We start from the raw sequence: 18,873 nt of genomic DNA, 5'->3' as shown, positions 1-18,873 counted from the left end.
TAGAAACTGAGTTCTTATATATTGTGCTACACTTTGAGCCCATAATTTTACCTTTCATCTCTCAAAAAATTCCATTGAAATGATAAGAGAACTATAAAATTAAGGAGAAAAATGTCCACGTAATGGCAGAAGGAGCCACCATGAGCTAGAAAATTTGAGGAATTTCTGCAACGTAAAGGAGATGGTTATTGAGCAGTCAAGAAGGTGTAGACAATGAAGGAACCCAAAAAGAACTGGAAAAGTCCTGCAGAAAGAGCAGAAGCCAGGGCTGTGGCATGGAACATTTATAAAAATTGATTATGGGGCTTCCCTGGTGGCGCAGTGGTTGAGAGTCCGCCTGCCGATGCAGGGGACACAGGTTCGTGCCCCGGTCCGGGAAGATCCCACATGCCATGGAGCAGCTGGGCCTGTGAGCCATGGCTGCTGAGCCTGAGCGTCCGGAGCCTGTGCTCCGCAATGGGAGAGGCCACAGCAGTGAGAGACCCGCGTACCGCAAAAAAAAAAAAAAAAAAAGAAGCAAATCATTGTAGTCTCTGAGAAAGTCATGTTCTGAGTTTTTCTTTTCTTCATTTCTGTGATAGTAGTAGTTTTCAAGTTGTTCTGCCTGGAGCCCTGCCTGAGGTTCTTTGGGACATGGGAAGGACTGAGGGAGCTAAACGGCTGACCCACCAGGGCATGGATGCTTCTGCTTTATTCAGAGCAGGTTCATTTCTATCTACTTATATTGGGAATTCAGTAATATTTTGTTTGAGATAAAAGGGTTCTTTTGATTTTTTTTTTTTTAAAGCTTGGAAGCTACATTTTGAAAAACACAATGGGGGAGGATCATATCAATTATATACCTTTATACCTGCTTTTTCTATGACAATGTATTATGAACATTTACCTGTGTTATGAAAAACTCTTTACAAATATCTTTGTTGTAAAAAAAAATCAATTCAGAAGTACATATTAAAAAAAGTGAAAGGTCCCACATTACCACCATCCCAGCCCCACCATCCCTCCCCCATCCCAATCCCATTCTCCATCCAGAGTTTGATGAGTGTCATTTCAGACCTTTCTCTATGAATTTACATGTTAAATGTATGAATCCGTGTGTGTTGTAGACATTTTTTTAGACATAAAACAGTACTATTCATACTGTTTGGCAACTTATTTTTTTAATGTACTCTCAAAACTGTTCATATCTTTCATCTATGTTAAGTGATATTTTTATTTAATGGTATTTTATTCTTATGAAAGTAATACATATTAACGGCTTAAACAAACATGTAATATCACATAATTGTTGATGAAGTTTCCAAATTTTCCTTTATTCCCGTTCCCCAGAGGCAGCTACCTTCAGGTTTTTAGCAGTTGTAGTATTTCTCTCCATGTGTTTACCTGACATGCTCATATTGCTGTTCTTAATTTTTCTGTTTCAGATAACAGTTATTGACTTTCTCATGGAAGATGAATTTAGGTCTTTTATTACCTCTGATCCCCTCTCCCCCAGAAACACACATATACATGAAGTATCCTTTTCTCACTCACGCTTCCCCTCCCCCATCCTTTCTCTGTCTTCAGGAAAAAATTTAAATCAAAAGTTAATGTTTACATTTCAATGAGCAAGCTGAATCATATGATAGATTATGATATGTTTTCTTTCTTATACATTTGTCAGATAAGAGTTCCTGGATTTCACATCTTACTGCTTATCTTATTCCTTTATTTTGGTGAAACATTTTCCAGTAGTTTCCTGACAGTGTTGGGGGCAACATGTTTAGACCTTGCATGACTGCGAATGACTTTATTCTACTCTTGATAGGGTTGGGAATTACCCTCAGAGGTTTGAAGACATAGCTCCATTGACTTCTAGATTTCACATTGAAGCTTAGAAGTCTTGATCCATTCTGATTGCTGGGGTCTTTTTTTGTTTTTATTTTGGGTGGGGTTTTTTGGGGGATCCTTTATTTGTCTCTAGTATCTTGAAATTGTACAGTGATTTGCCTTGCTATGGGTCCATCTTCATCTACTGTGCTGGATATTTGGTGGACCCATACAGTCTGAAAATTCATGTCCTTTAGAGCTGGGAAATGTTCTCACATTATTTCTTTGAAAAAATTCTTCTTTATTTTTTTCTCTTTTCTTTTTCTGGGGTCTCTGTGGTGGCATGTTAAGCTTCCTAGTGTTGATCCTTTAATTTTCATAACTTTTCTATTTTCCATGTCTCTTTTGGTCTTCTTTCTACTTTCTTCAACTAGTCTTTCCACCCTTTTGAATTCTTTACTTCTGCCATCACTGTTAATATCCAAGAGCTTTTTGGTATTGTACAATAGATTATTCATTCTTTAATGGCATCTTGTTTCATGGGTGCAACATTTCTTCTTATCTCTTTGACACTGTTATTCATAAATTTAAAAATTTTTTCTTCTCTTTGCATTGTTTTCTTGCTTAGAGGTCCTCTCTTCTGTTTGTTTTGTTCTGTATCTTTGATTGTAGAGGCCTTTCCTCAAATAGGTGCCCAATCCTATCTGCGTGAGGCCTTAAAAAGCTCTGTGTTCATGAATGGGGCTTGTTACCTGGTGGGCTTTACTGTAGATCATGGCTTAGAGACCTGGCTACTGGGGATGAGGGGAGGATTTTAAATGTCAATATCAGAATCTTTTCTTTTGGACTAGTCAGTTTTCTCTTGCCAGTGACTGTAAGCTTCATAACACGTGTTCTGGAAGCTGAGTGGGGTGGTAAGTTATAGGATATGAACATTTAGCATGTATACTTTAAGCTCCCCTCCCATTTTTTGTTTAATTCTTTATCCCCTGTCCTCAGCTGTACCTAGTGTTCCCAAACCTTTCTGGTTACTAGAAAGTAAACAGTTTTTCCTCAGGAGGGGTGCCAAAAGGCCAGTTGACTAGCTGAGTGAGCTGGGAGAGGAGAATCTTGGGATCGAATTACTCTTCTTTTTATCGGCACCCTTCCCCTAGCCTTTAGAGGTGCTCGGTGTCTGCAGTTCCTGAACTTTTTTGGAGTTCTGTGGTGTGAGTTGGGTTGGATGCTTGCTGCCCTGTGCCCCGGGCCCAGCCTTTTCTGGGCTGCCAAGTCATTCTTCTTTAGTTTCTCAACTAAAGTTTCGGTTGACACTCTTGATACCTGGAACCAGATCATTCTTTGTTGTGCAGGATCGTTTTGTATGTTGTGGGGTGTTTAACAGCATCCCTGGGCTCTCTCTACCCACTGTAAGATGGTACCGCCCCCCCCCCCCCCCCAGCTGTGACAACCAAAAATATCTTCAGACATTGCCAGAAGCCCACTGGGGTGAATGACCCAGGTTGAGAACCATTTATTTAATAACATCTGGCTTCCAAAAAATTTGACATCTCTCTTCCATTACTATCTTTTCTCTTGTTCTTTGAGGTTTACATCTTTTAAAATTATTTCATTGTGACTTTTCCTGGCAGGGGGTGGTGAGGATTGCATGGTATCAGGAGAGAGAAAATATGTATTAAACAAATACATATGTTTAATCCACCATATTTTACTGGAAATCCCCACATATTTTAACTATGTTTCACCTACTAACAGACATTTAGATTGTCTCTAATGTTTTGCTATTATAACAATGTTATAATAACAATTATTGCCTAGGTTAAGTTCATCTTTCTATTTTTTAATTTTAAGGACTGAGAATTACTCAAGAACTTTAAGGTACCTGAAAGTCCTGACAGTTTCTCAATTTTCAAAACCACAATTACTGAGATTAGAAATAGTGTAGGAAAAAAAAATTTTATCTTCTTCATAACCCCACCTCCAATTCCTGTTTGCACTGTATGCTACCTCCCCTGCCCCCGCCATTAAAAAAAATTTGCATTCCCTCTGCTGGTTTTGCCACTAATGAACCAATTCCCTGTGTATGACCCATTGTCCCCTAAATCTTCCTTTGCAGACCAGTAAAAGGCTGGCCTTGTTTGTTTCTAAGTGAGAATAATAAAAACAATCTGCCAGACTCCTAACATACATGGTTCCATTTAAATCCTTACAGCTATTCTGTGAGAGGTAGACGTGAGCCTCATTTTACATGTGGGGACCCAGGGCTCACAGGCCTGAGGTTATAGCACAAGGTCTGCTTCCAAATGGGGTGTAGTGACCCAGGTTTGTAAGGAACCAAAACATTTTGTTTCCATTATACCCCCCTGCGTCCCTACAGTTGACTTTTGATATTCATGAGGAATGGAAAAAGGAAAAGAAATGATTTTTCATATTTCAAGTATGAAATGAAGCAGGAAAGCTTTTCCTCTAAGGAGAATCTGAACTTTTGTAGGACCAATTTGTGTGATTTTTGACATAGAATCGCTATTGAGCTCTAGCCATGTTGAAATTTGCATTTTAATCTCTTGGCAGGTTTTCAAGGATTAATTTAAAATGACTAAATTGCTGCATTGCAAATTGAAACAAGCAATAACGAAGGGGCTGTTAATATGATATAGTCTGCTGTAGTGGAAAGAACATGAGTTTTGGAGACAGCCAGACACTGGGCTCCACCACTCTGGGACCTTGGGATACTTACTTATATTCTCAAGCCTCCTTATCTAATAAAGGAAAGTGGGAGGAACAAGTGAACTATTACATGTAAAGTTCCAAGTTCAATGCCTGGTGCCACAGAGATACTGCTTTTGATGGTCCTTTCTTTCCCTTTGTCCTTCAGCTTTCCTGAAATTCTAGTCTTAACCTCTCTTGAGTTGTGGCCAAAGGCTAGGGAGCATTACTTCTTGGAGCTTATCTTTTCTTGGTTTTTGCTGACATTTTTGGTTGTGAAGAGCAACACTTTTCATGGAGTGTATGTTTGGCCACAAAAGTCTCTTAGCAGCCGCCATTGACTGGAAATGGTACAAGAAATAGAGTCCAGGACTCTCGTGCCTGTCATGTGGGAGATGTTGTGTACACATTTATTGATTATCTCCTCTTAGGGACTTCTGAACTAAGAGAATAAGCCAAGAAAAGGGTAAAAGGACTTTGGGATATGGAACTTGATTCTGTCAGCAGATAATTATATTCTTCTGGACAGCTTCAGAGAAGGGTTAATGTGAGAGAGAGAAAGGAGGTAGTATTGATTGAACATGCACTGTGGATCAGATCAGGTACTATTTGTTATATCATGAAATCTTCACAGCAGCCTTACAGTATGGTTGTTATCCCTGATCTGAAGAGGAGATAGAGCCCAGAGACATGAAGTAACTTACCCCTAGCCACCCAGCCAGTAAATGCTAAACCAGCATTCACGCTCAGGCCAGTCTGATTCCATCACCAAGACGCTGCTGGGTCCTGGGCCTCTGCTCCTTGGCTCCCAGTACCTTCCTAAGAAATCACTCATCCTAAGTGTAAATTATAGAATTAATTGTGTGACTGTTTTTATCAGTTCTCCTTCCATAAGGATAGGGATCAGATTTTTTCATCACTGCATCTCCGTAATTAGCACTGTACCTAGAACAGAGTAGATATTCAGTACGTATTTACGGAATGACTGAATGATTGAATGAATGAATGAATTAGCAATGCAGTCACTCTCAGGAGAAGGAAAAATAACAGTTCCTTTCACTTGGCTTTTGGGCCAGTGCGTCTGCAAGATGTTAATGAAAAGCAAATGGAGAAAATTAAGTCTTTCCACTTTCAGATCCCTGTTTAACTTAATTCTCATTATTTCTACAATTTCTGTGTAAAAATATTTTCTTCTTTTTCACTGAAAAACTATCACTATGTAATTGCTCTTCAGGGTTTTTTCTGTCTATCAAGTTAACACATGTAGGAGTGAATTTTATACAGGCAATAATTAAATGAGCATAAATCTTTATAAATTTAAACAGTTGACCTGCATTTTAAAAAAAAGTCACAGATCATGAACAGATATGTATTCATAATTACATTGTAAACTGGCTCTCTAAGGAATTTTTTTAGTGGCCAGGGTTTGAAGTTTACTTTTGATTAATGGATAATCATATAGACCTTCTTTTAGAATATTAAACAAATCTGTCTTAATTATCTGGCCTGTGTCATACCAAGTGGTTAATGATGCGAGGAAAGCATTTAGAATGGACAGTTACATATAACATTGCCCAGACTCCACTTTGTCAAAAGATGCACCATGATATAGAAAAGATTTATGAACTCATCATGACTTTCAAAAATAAACAAAGTTGAAGTGGTAGTAGAAGACCTATTTTCAAGTACTGAGATTATAGAGAATTCCATTGTTGCTGTTAAGAGTTGTCAGGTAATTGTTTATTCTAATGGTTTTTCCATTCATACAGAGGGATAAAAGTTGACCTCCGGGTAAACTCTGCTTTCTTTCCTATAAGATACTTCTCTGATTTGATTGCTTGTGTGAGTTTGTGGGATTCTTTCTCAAACAGATTATTTTAGAATCCAAATTTATAATTTCTTTTTAAGAATCCTACACAACTAAAATGACCTAAATTCTTATTTTAAAAAATTAATTGAGGATTTTAAAGGTTTACATTATGGTAAAATAATCTGAGCAAGAGTTATTTCAGGAAATAAGGCCCTTGGACAAAACCAGCCTCTTGCCTTAGAAACCTCCTCCAGACACAGTACAGTAAGTCTTTATCATCTATACTGTGTATAAAGCTGAGAGTGACAAAGACTAATAAAATGACAGACCGTGGGGCGGACTAGCATCTGTTTCGAAGGCTCCAAGGAGTACCCAGCTTAGAGTCAGTTCTTTAGTTTGGGGATTATCTCATTTCCCTAAGGTACTGAACCTAAGACCCTTTTTCTCTGAGCCCCACTGTATCCCCTCCCTTCCGAGGCCCATTCCACCTCCCATCAGCACCCCCACCCCCACCTGCTTCCTCACCCGGGGCGTGGATCGCAGTGAGCCTGAAGTCCCCAGCCACCTGGATCGGCACAGGAGCCAGCAGGGACAACTAAAAGGGAGCAGCCATTATGGGGCTTCTCCTGGGGGAAATGGGGTTCTGCCAAGTGTCTTCCTTTCTTCTTTGTCTGGATTTAGAGCCACAGAGAGTTAGAGCTGGAAGTGTTCTTCCGCGCTGTTGCTTTTGTAGAAATGAAAAGCCTGGAGAGCCTTGTATGTGCCTCTTCTGAAGCTCAACTTCCGGGCTGCTCTTTCTCTGTTAACCAGAGACCTTTCTCGGACTTGAGCCCTGTTCGGCCTGGAAAGTGGTCAGCTTTGTGTCCCTGCTACCCAGCCCTACAGAGTGGGCCCAAATAATAATTACTAGGCATATAGGAGGATGCTCAGAGGCACATAACTATATGTAACTGAAAATATGCTTAAACTCCATGAATAGAAAAGGAACGTTCTTCCTTAAGCCTAAAAACTTACTAGCACTGAGAAAACTGAGCCCTTTTGAGCATGGACACCGGGAAGTAGTCTGTCTAAGCAAGGTTTTCCTTTTTAGCAAGTGAGTCACATGGAGGAGTAATTGTCAGGGAATAAAGGGGGTGGTTATTTAGGCTTCGCCATGATGGCATTATAACCCAGGACACTGGGCCTAAGACTAGGTGGACAGCAATACCATGTTGGACAGGATTGATGGTTCTTTAGAAGGAGGATTGATCCTTCATTAAAAGACTGGACTCTCCCTTTAAAAAAAACTTGTTGGGCAAGTGGACAGATGTGGAGCACAGGAACCTGGAAGTCTGGGCCTTGTCCCAGATCCTTCCTGCCCCCGTTCAGAGTCTGATCCATTGTCAAGTCCTGTGATTCCACTTTACAGAGATCTGTGACATTCATATTCAGAGCTTTTATCTGAATAGCTTGTACTCATTCTTTCCCTGAATGTGGCAGTAGCCTGTTAGCTGCTTGCCCTGCCTCCTGCTTGCCCTCTCTTGTGCATCCTCTACAGGACCTCTAGGGAGATCTTTCCGCAACAGGGTAGGACCATCCTGATTCTTCAGCAGCTCCTTGTTACCTCCCTGTTATTATCAAGTCTAGGCTCCCACAGGATCTGAACTCAGCTCCCCTGCCCCAGCACGCTCCCTGCCCTGCACCCTGCCCTTCACTCCACTGACCTGCATAGAGCTGCTCTCTCCCCCTTGCCTCTGGCTGGAACACGCTTCTCCCCCTGTCCCCTAAGTGAACCCCCTGTTGGGAGGCCCAGAGAAGTATCTTCTCCTCTGTCAAGTCTTCCCCAGCCTTCCCCCCATATCCATCTGGCAGAGTTGAATCTTCCCTTCTCAGCCAGCCCTGGCGCATGTCTAGCCTGGATCACAGTTCTTGGCATATGAGGTTTCTGGGTCTAACGCTGCTCCTAGAAAATGGGGATCATGTTTAGTTAATCTCTGCAGGCCTAGCTCCCAGGGTGGTACTAAGCACTTAGTAGGAGTCAAACAGGTGTTTGTTGACTGGCTGATTATAGGAGACAGAAATGGAAGATTGAAGACTTAGTTCCACTGAAGCCAAATGCTGGGAGAAAGTGGCATACCTGTGTTTTTTAATAAATATAAGCTCACAGTGTGTTCTGGCTACAGTCTTAACTTAGGACAACTTGCCGTGGAAGCCTTCTCTTCTTATTCCTCGTCCCCTGACCTCTCTGTGAAATGTACACCTGCCTCTGTGTACAGTTCTCCCTGCCCCCTGCCCCAGTTACCTGAAGAACAAATCACCTATTTCTTTACATTTTAAATGAATGTAGGGACTTCCCTGGTGGCACAGTGGTTAAGACTCCATGCTCCCAATGCAGGGGGCCCGGGTTCGATCCCTGGTCCGGGAACTAGATCCCATATGCATGCCACAACTGAGAGTTTGAATGCTGCAACTAAGGAGCCCGCTTGCTGCAACTAAGACCCAACACAACCAAATAAATAAACAAACAAACAAACAAACAAAAATGAATGTAGCCACTGACACCTTTAAAAGCTCTCCCTCCTCCAGCTACCTTACCTGACTTTGTGAGTCTCCAATGTCAGTTCTTTTCCTGTGGGCCCTTCATCATTACTAAGTAATTGATCACTTCATCCAACTCAGACCCAGGTTTTCTGAAGTCAAGTGGTCCATTCTTCCTAACATACCAAGTTGTCCCCCTTCGAGGCCCTCGTGTTTCTCTTATACCACCCTGCTCACGCCTGAGCTAACGAGCAGTAGTCTTCAGTCAATTGCTTTCTCCACTCATTGATTCTCTCTTTCATCAAACTGCTAAGATGATGGGGTACATCATTTTACCCAAAGGGATCTCAGTCTGGTGGCAAAAACATACTTGTAACTGAGTGATTATATGATAGAGACAAATTGTCATGGAATCACAAAGGGCAGCTTGACAAATGAGGAGTTGAGGAAGCCTTTCAGGAGAAGGTGACATTTGAGCTGAGTCATGAAAAGTAAATGGGTGTCCTCAAGGAAGAGAAGAGCCTTCTAGGCAGAGGAAACAGAGGAAGTAAAGGCCTGGGGGTGTGAAAAGCATGGCAGGTCTGAGAAATTGAGGGTGGTTGTAGCTTAAGCTACCGGATTCTTAAAGGCAGGGGGAAGGAGGCCCCTCTCTCTGAGGGCTTTTCTTCTGAGATAAGGCTTGATGGGAGCTGCAAGGGCTCCCTCCAGGTGTTCCCAAGGTCCGTTCTGCCCCACAGGTGCTGCTGTGACTGATCGAGGTTTCCAGTCCATTCCCACCCACTCCCACTGCCTAGGCGGGTGGCGTCCCAGAAGGAAAGAGGCAGGGAGGAAGCAGATAAGAAAGACAGCTTCTGTTTAGACACAAATATCTTGGTAATCAGCACAGATGGGATGAGAAATACCAAAAAAAGTACATGACAGTTTAGAGAGAATTTGGTTAAATGTTACATATTTTTAACATACCTGTGTAGAGTTTTTGGACCAAGCACCTGAATCCTTCAGAACCTGGTTGGCCTGGGGGTTATGCCTCAACCAAGTGGTGTTTTTATTTCAGAAATGTTCCCTTTCCCATCCACAAAAGTATCCTTGTGATTTTTTTTTCTCCCACCAAAATAAGGCGCAGGATTTGTCTCTGACGCTGTGTCTCCCTATTTGGACGGCAAGCTGTGTAACATATTTCTACCCAGCGTGAAGCTTCTTGGCAGACTCTTGAGGCCACGTTTTGGTGGCTTCAGAGTTATCTTTGGATCTGTCAAAAGTGCTAATGGGCTTTCTGGCCTTCTTTAAGCTCCTCATTTCTATTTTCTTTTTACTTCCATCCTCTCCTAAAAGAAAAATTCATGTAATTCATCAGCAGTTAAGCATTTTACTGAAATGCTCAGCTGAGGGCCTTGTATTTTTGTTTGCGAGAATAACTCTGCCATGTCACTGTCTTCAGAACAAACCCCACCCTGACTTCATTAGCTCAGCACTCCTCAGTCCACTGGGCCAGAGGTACACTTGTTGACTAATTTATACTGCCTTTCTTGTTTGCTCAGTTTTGTTTTTCAAGTTTGTGTGGCGGTTAGAGCGAGAGTTTGGGGTTCAGGAAACCTGGTTTTGAAACTTGGCCCTGTCCAGCTGGGTGACCTTTGGAAGACTGTTTAACCTTCCTGAGCCTCAGTTTTCCCATCTATAAAATGGAGATGATAATGCCTTCCTCAGGGTTGTTGAGAAGATTAGAGAGAACGCAGGTAAAATACCTATTTTCTGGCCCACAAGGATTACTCAATAAATGGAATAACAATTTTTAACAGAAACACTTTTTCTTTTGCCATACTTTGATCCTGCATGTTCTTTCCAAATACAAGTTTTATCTACTATTTTTAGTGGTGGTTAAAAAAAAGAAAAACAACAACAACAACAACACAGGTTTAAAGACAAACCCACCCAAGACTGAGCAATGCCTTATCCCGCTTACTATATGACCTTGGTCAAGTTACTTCTCTGTGCCTCTGTTTTCTTATCTGTATATAGAGATGATAATGTTTGTTCAAGGAGTGGCTTCAAGATGAGTGAAATAATATATGTAAAGCCTCATATATTGTAGATATTTAAAAGTTTTTAAGAGGGAGAATGTAATGTAAGGGAAAGTATAGGGCTATGGTGTTGCATCTGTGTCCAAAATCTGACTGTACCAGTTACTGAATCTCTCCCAGACTTAGTTTACCTATATGTTGGAAAGAATAATACCTCATTGGATTTTTGTGAAGATTGCTTAAAATTACACGTTTAAGAGTACCTGGTCCAGTGCCTGGGAGTTGGTGGGTAGTCAGTATGCAAACCTATTAATTCACTCATGCTTTATTTATAAAGGTCGATAGTTAACCTGGTACTCAAATCAAACAATAATAAATCATAAGTGCTCATTCTTATTCCCAACCCATAATATTGTCAAAAAGCACTTTATGCTACTTTGCATATAAAATCCACCTGGTTTACTTGAATTTATGGGTTATGGATCTTTCATCATTATAAACTGCAACCCCTGGCAAGAGCCATCCTTCCCTCTCCAACCCCCTTCATTTTCAGAGGATTATGTTGTATGGCATTGAACACCTGTAACATTGAAGAAATTAGCATATTCATGTGTATTATTAAAGTCAGGTGGGTATAGAAAAGGTTGCAGAAATGAAACGCATTACATTTTTTCTGAAATCTGAAGAGTACCGATCTACAGTACTAATAAAAGGAGTGAAGCGCAGGCTACACACAAAAGCTAGTTTAAAACACTGCTTTGTCACAACTTGCTACTGCTTGTCTTCAATGGCTTTTTCCCCCTTTTGATGAAATACCTGGAAATTGTAGATCTTGGAAATTGCTTTACTTCCAGCCGAGGCATTTTAGAGAATGTAAACTGTGGAGGAGGGGACCCCAGCAGTGATGACAGGAGAGGAGCATGCCTGGCCTTTGCAGGTGGGGCCTGTTGGACAGAAACAGGCTCTGTGCCAGAAGCGTTTTGGTCCCTGGGTACTTTCTTTTGCTTAGACGTATGGCACAGTGCATTGGGAAAGTTCTAGGACCCAGGGTCAGAGGATATGAGCTGCGGTCTCATCTTCACTGCTCATGAGGTTTTCTGATCTTGGCATCTCTCTCTTGCCTTGGTTTCCTCATTTTTAAGATTGCAGACTTCTTGTCCGGCTCACCTTTCGGAGCTGACGTGAAGAACAAGCACAGTGCTGCATGTGACTTCACGTTGCAAACTGTAATCACCACCCAAAGGTGTGATTGCTCAGACTCCTTCATCTCTAAGGTCTCTTCCAACTTTACATTTCATGATTTACATGTGAGTGAGATTTGGCCTCCCAGGGAGAAAGCATAGGACTGGGGAAGAGGGGAGTATACTTTCTGATCATTTTCTGTTTCGGGTGCTTCTGTTAGATTCCGTTTTTAATAAGAACAAACAAAGTAATCCCCAAACCTCCCTTCTTCTTTCTCCTAGAGAAATCTGACAGAGTATTTTGTGGCTGTGGATGTAAACAACATGCTGCATCTGTACGCGAGCATGCTCTGCGAGCGCCGGATCCTCATCATCTGCAGCAAGCTCAGCACTGTGAGTAGACAGTCGAGGCGGGCTTTTGAATTTTATTTTAATTGAAAGATGTATCGGAAAGATTAAAGGAGAGTTTAGAAGAAGAAATCAGCCACAATCCCCTCAGGTAGTAACATGTCATTTTCATTAATTATTCATGTTCCTTCACAGTGTCAATGCACATTTCATTTATTCTTGTAGTTTCACAATCAATTATAAATAGTTTCCCATTTGATCGTGTGTTATGAACACTTTACATATTTCCACATTCTTCCATTATTGTCATTTGTTATATGTCTGTATCATATTCCATTATACTGATGTGTCATCGCTTGCTAAATCTTTTTTCTCTTCATGGCCATTTAGGTAGTTCGTAGTTTAATCCTTTAGTAGCTAACACTGCAGTGAACATCTTTCGGCTGCATTTGACTGATACAGTTTGTATTCTAAGCATTGGGACCACTGGGTCAAAGGACTGAATAAGTGCTATGACTTATGGGTGCCAAATTGCTTCCCAAACAGGCTGTGCTTTTTTATAGTGGATGCTGCCAGCTGTGCATGAGTGTACCATTTGCACTGCAGCCTTGCCAGAATTGTGTGTGTGCTCGTGGACATGTGCTTTAATTTACCTAATAAAATAGGCATAAAATGGTATTGCAGGTTTGCTTTATTTTTAATTTCTTTGGTTAAAGGTAACAACATTTTCCATGCGTTTCCCCCCCCCCAATTTGCATTTTGTTAATGTCTTTTCTCATTTATCTTATAGGGCTCTTGATTTAAAAAAAATAAATTGGGATGAGCTCTTTTTATATTGTAAAAACTTTTACTATATAATATAAATACTTTTCTTATTCTTTTTATGTTAGTTTTTTTAACTTGCTAAGTATAGGAGTTTATATTTTTCCCAGTATCTATTATGAAAATTCTCAAACACAGAAAACTGAAATCAGTTTGCAGTGAACATCCACGTAATTCCATCTAGATTCTGCCATTAACATATTTCTATGCTTGCTTTGGCACATCTTTATCCATCTATCCATCCCTCATACCATCCATCAAGCCATTTTATTTTTTGATGCATTTCAAAGTAAATCACAGACATCACTATGCTTCCCCTCAATAATTGCGTATGTTTGTTATTAACTAAAGTTCAATATCTGTTTACAGTATCTTTTTTTCTTTTTGAGGTAAAACTTACATAAAGATATTGACTAGGAAAAGTTGACTGTTTGAGAGGGTAGAAAGACCTTCTTATGGTGGAAATTTCCCTATTGAAGTTCCTATGGATAGAATCATAGGCCTATGATTTACCGATGTGTTTACCTATGAATTCAAGGCACCTAATAATGCAAACTTAGTGAGACCATTAGAGTTTTCTTTATGGTTTTCATTGTAATTTTATTATTTTTTCGGTATTGTTTGCTTGTCAAGAATGCACAATTTTTTTTTTTTAATTTTTTTTTTTATGTTTGTGGTATGCGGGCCTCTCACTGTTGCGGCCTCTCCCATTGCGGAGCACAGGCTCCGGACGCGCAGGCTCAGCGGCCATGGTTCACGGGCCCTGCCGCTCCGCGGCATGTGGGATCTTCCCGGACCGGGGCACGAACCCGTGTCCCCTGCATCGGCAGGCGGACTCTCAACCACTGCGCCACCAGGGAAGCCCAAGAATGCACAATTTTTTAATTGCCTGCTAGGTGCTAGGCTTACAATGCATACTAGGTGATAAAAGCATGGCCCTTGCCCTCAAGGGAAAAACAGCCCATAATAGACCTCTTGCTTTGTTTTGCGTTTGGTTTTAAACTCGTAAGTGTAGTTGGTAATCTCAGGGCCTGAACACCCAGACTGAGGTTCAGAATGAGAATATTGTCAACCAGATTTATCGTTGCCTCTTTATGAGGCTGGATAGATTAAGAGTACGTTTGAAAGAGTCTAGTCCCTAACCAGTTACTGTTGCTTTGAAGAATTAAACTTAAGTAGAACAAAAGTAGGACATCATAACAGTGGAATTGAATTCCCATGGTGTTTTTGAGCCTTTAATATGTGCCAGGCACTGTGCTAAGCCCTCTTCATCTATTAACTCATTTAATTGTCACTACAACAGTTTGTAGTAGGTTCTGTTATTTTTCCATGTGATAGATAAGGAAGAATGTATCTTCTCCGTGATTTTGTTTAGATAAATGTAGGGGATTAAACACACACAGTTATTTCTGCTCCTTCCCAAAACGAAAATGAAATAAAGGAGTAAATCAACAAGCACAAAGAGCAGATGCAGCAGAAATCTTAGATATTAAGAAAATGCTGTTATCAATGTTATGCCAACATTCAAAAACTAAGGTGAAATGAACAGAAAAATATAATTTACCAAAATTGAATTAAGAAGAAATATAAAAATTGAATAGGTCATTTAATTTATAGAAATTGAATCGATATATAATTTTTTTTTCCAAAACACTCAGCCTGGATGGTTTTACAGGTATGTTTTATCAAATATCTCAAGGAACAGGTAATTTCAATCTTAGACAAACTCCTTAAGAGTCTAGAAAAAAGAAGGAACACCCCCTGAGCTTTTCTTGTGACACTTGTATAATTTTGACATTCAACTACACGAAGAGACACTACAAGAAAGAAAAGTTATCAGCCAATCTCACTCAGTAACATAGCTGTAAAAATCTTAAACAAAACAGTAGCAAATAAAAAATATAATTCATAATAACTGAGTTGACTTTATTCCAGAAATGTAAGGCTGATAATACTAGAAAATCTGTTACTATAGCTCACCACATTAACATATTGAAAGGGAAAATTCAAATGTTCAATAGAGAAAAAGCATGACCATGTTCATGAATAGGAAGACTCATTATGTTAAAGGTATAAATGATGTATATTATAGATTACATATAATTCCATTCAAAATCCCAGTAGGATTTTACATAGTACTTGGCAACCTGATTCTAAAATTAATATGGAAAGCCAAAGGGAGAGCCAAGATATACTTGAAGAAAAAGAATGGGTGATGAAGCTTGCTTTACCAGACATCAAGACTTCTTATAGACCTCTAGTAACTAAGATGCTAGTAACGGCATAGGGATACACAAATAGACTGATGGAACGGAATAGAGATTGCAAAAACGGACCATGTGTGGGGGTTCTTCATATACAACAGAGGTGGCATTGTAAAATCTGGGGGAACGGATGGACTTTTCAATAATTGATAATCCACATGGGGAAGAAAAGTGAGATAATTTATATCTTACACAACTTGCAAAACTGAATTCCAAATGGATCAAGGACTTAAGTGTCAAAGGCAAAATTTTTAAACTTTAGAAGACAAAATAGGAGAATAAATCTCTGTGATCTTGGAGTAGAAATGGATTCAGTTAAATAATGCAAAATATGCATCATATAAAGGAAAAGATTAAAATTGTGAATTTTGTTCATTAAAAAATACCATTCAGGGGCTTCCCTGGTGGCGCAGTTGTTGAGAATCTGCCTGCTAATGCAGGGGACACGGGTTCGAGCCCTAGTCTGGGAGGATCCCATATGCCGCGGAGCAACTAGGCCCCCAACTAGCAACAGAGCCACAACTACTGAGCCTGTGCGTCTGGAGCCGGTGCTCCGCAACGAGAGACCGCGATAGTGAGAGGCCCGCGCACCACGATGAAGAGTGGCCCCCACTTGCCACAACTAGAGAAAGGCACAGAAATGAAGACCCAACACAGCAAAAATAAATTAATTAATTAATAAACTCCTACCCCCAACATCTTAAAAAAAAAAAACCATTCAGAGAATGGAAAGACAAGGCACAGGCTGAGATGAGGTATTTGCTATATATAAAACTGACAGAGGATTAATATCTGAAATATATAAAGAACTACTACAGTAAAAAAAAAAAGCAGAAGACAAATCTATCAATAGAAACATTGGCAAAAAGCACAAATAGGCATTTCACAGAAGAAACCTAAATGGCTAATAAATATATGGAAAGATGCTCAACCACATCAGTAACCACAGAAAAGCAAATTAAAACTACAGTAATTAAAACACTAGGTTTGCAAAAATTAGATGTCTGATAAAGCCAAGTGTTATATTGCAGATGTATTGGAGAATTTCATGTACTACTCTTTGAAGAGTATGTGGCATAGAACTATTTGCATATGCCCAACACTTAGCAGTTCCACTCCTGGGTGGAATTGTGTGTGTGTGTGTGTGTGTGTGTGTGTGTGTGTGTGTACATACACATACCTACACACTCTTTTTGGTCATGTATAGTGGGATACATGTGCAAGCATGTTCATAGCAGCAGTGTTTTGGGTTTTGTTTTTTAAACCTGGAAAGAGCCCACATGACCATCAACAGAGAACTCATAAATTGATGCATAGTCATACAGTAGAACACTGTGTAAGTGAAGATGAACTACACTATCAGCATGGTGGGGTCTCTAATACAGAATTCTGAGTAAAAGAAACAAGCTACAGAAGAATATACAGTATGATTTCATTAATATAAAATTCAAGTAAGAAAAACTAAATGGTATATTATTTAGGGATATATACAAACTACGGAGGGGGGAAATGATTAACAGAAAATTTAGGTAGTAGTTTCCTCAAAGGGAGTGAAAGGAGTATAGTTGGGAAGAGGCATATGTGGGACATCAGAAGTATTATTTTCTGTCTTGAGCTAGGTTAGGGATCAGCAAACCTTTCTGTAAAGGGTGCAATATTGCAACTACTGGACTCTGACCTTGTAGTCATTATTGCAACTACTGGACTCTGACCTTGTAATTTACAATCAGTAAACTAGTGAGTGTGACTGTGTTCCAAGAAGCTTTATTTACAAAAATAGGAGGCACACCAGACTTAGCCTTCGGGCTGTAGTTGACCATCCCTGAACTAGGTGCTGGGTTTTGGCATGTTAAGTTTTTCTCCTTTAAATGTCACTTATATGATCTACATACTTTCATATGTATATAGTTTTTAGAATTCTTGAAAAGTTAGAAAACAAGATACCAAGCCCTTTTTTTTTTTTGCGGTACGCGGGCCTATCACTGTTGTGGCCTCTCCCATTGCGGAGCACAGGCTCCGGACGCGCAGCCTCAGCGACCATGGCTCACGGGCCTAGCCGCTCCGCGGCATGTAGGATCTTCCCGGACCGGGGCACGAACCCGTGTCCCCTACATCGGCAGGCGGACGCTCAACAACTGCACCACCAGGGAAGCCCAACCAAGCCCTTTTATCATGAAATTTTACAATACAGGGATAGAGACAAAATAGTTCTTGTACAAAGGTTAAGAATCAAACTTGCACAAGATTTTGTAATGGCAATTGTAGAAACCAGAAGATAGTGAAGCAGTGTCTAAACTTCTAAGGGAAAATTATTTCTAACCTGAAATTCTGTCCTTATCTAATGGAAGTGCTCAGGAGAGAGTGGCACCAGCCCCTACCACACCTGTCAGCCTCCTGTCGTCACTAGTCCTCCACTCACCTTCTCTATTGTGGATGTACTGTCCATCCTTTCTAGGCCAGCCACTCCGCTTGTCCACCTGACTTCATTCAACAAATATTTTTTGTGGCACTTTCATAGGTACTGGTGATACAACAGTGAACAAAATAGGCAAAAATCCCTGTCCTCATATGAAGCTTACATTCTAGTAGGGTAGATCTTCAATAACTGAGGTGAATTAAATATATGGTACAGGAGCTAGTTCTAAGTACAAGGAGTACAGTAAAGCAGAGGAGGAGAGTGGATAGGGACTGGTGAGGTGGCAGGGATTACCGTTTAGATAGATGGCCAAGGAGTGCCTCATAGAGAAAGTAACACTTCAGCGTCCTTCCTGTTACCTTACGGAAATTCCTCCAGCACTGTGCTCCTCTCTCCTGCATCATTATTTTTTTCTTCTCTACTGGTACATTCTTAGGCACTTGCTAACACGGTATAGGGTCTCCCAAACTTCAAAACAAAACATCCTTAACCACATTCCTTTTATCCCATTTGTTTTCTTCCTTTTAGAACAAAATTCCTCGAGAGATATTTCTGTTTCCTGTCTAATTCCTCTCCTCTCATTCTTTCCTCTGTCTTGTGTTAGGATTTAGCCCCCACCTCCACTGAAACGGCTTTTGTTCAGTCACCAGTGACCTCATGTCAAATAAAGCGAGTTGATATTAATACTTGCAAAACTCTTAGAACAGAGTCTGGCATAAGGTGTATATGTATGTTTTTGATAAATTATTAACATCTGTAATGGGAATTCAAATGTTAATGTGTAAAAAATTTTTCGTAATAAATTTATTTATTTTTGGCTGCATTGGGTCTTAATTGCTGTCCGCGGCTTTGTCTAGTGGCGGCAGGCGGGGGCTATTCTTTGTTGCAGTGCGCGGACTTCTCATTGCCGTGGCTTCTCTTGTTGCGGAGCACAGGCTCTAGGTGCGCGGGCTTCAGTAGTCGTGGCACACAGGCTTAGTTGCTC

The 18,873-nt window shown here is 40.4% G+C and overlaps 1 protein-coding gene across 6 annotated transcripts in view; it reads left to right on the top strand.

The window, feature by feature from the left end:
* The window catches only part of DENND1A (DENN domain containing 1A), a 494,445-nt gene that overhangs the window by 241,292 nt on the left and 234,280 nt on the right, over positions 1–18,873 (top strand). For all 6 annotated transcript variants that reach the window (XM_079927842.1, XM_079927841.1, XM_079927840.1 and 3 more), the window contains one exon: positions 12,321–12,431. In XM_079927842.1, coding sequence (XP_079783968.1) covers positions 12,321–12,431 — 111 coding nt within the window. The remainder of the gene's footprint in view (positions 1–12,320; positions 12,432–18,873) is intronic.

This window comes from Stenella coeruleoalba (genome assembly GCF_951394435.1).
Source record: "Stenella coeruleoalba genome assembly, chromosome: 7".
NCBI lineage: Eukaryota > Metazoa > Chordata > Mammalia > Artiodactyla > Delphinidae > Stenella > Stenella coeruleoalba.
The sequence above is the reverse complement of the archived record's forward strand: the minus strand, read 5'-3'. Positions and strand labels throughout refer to the sequence as shown.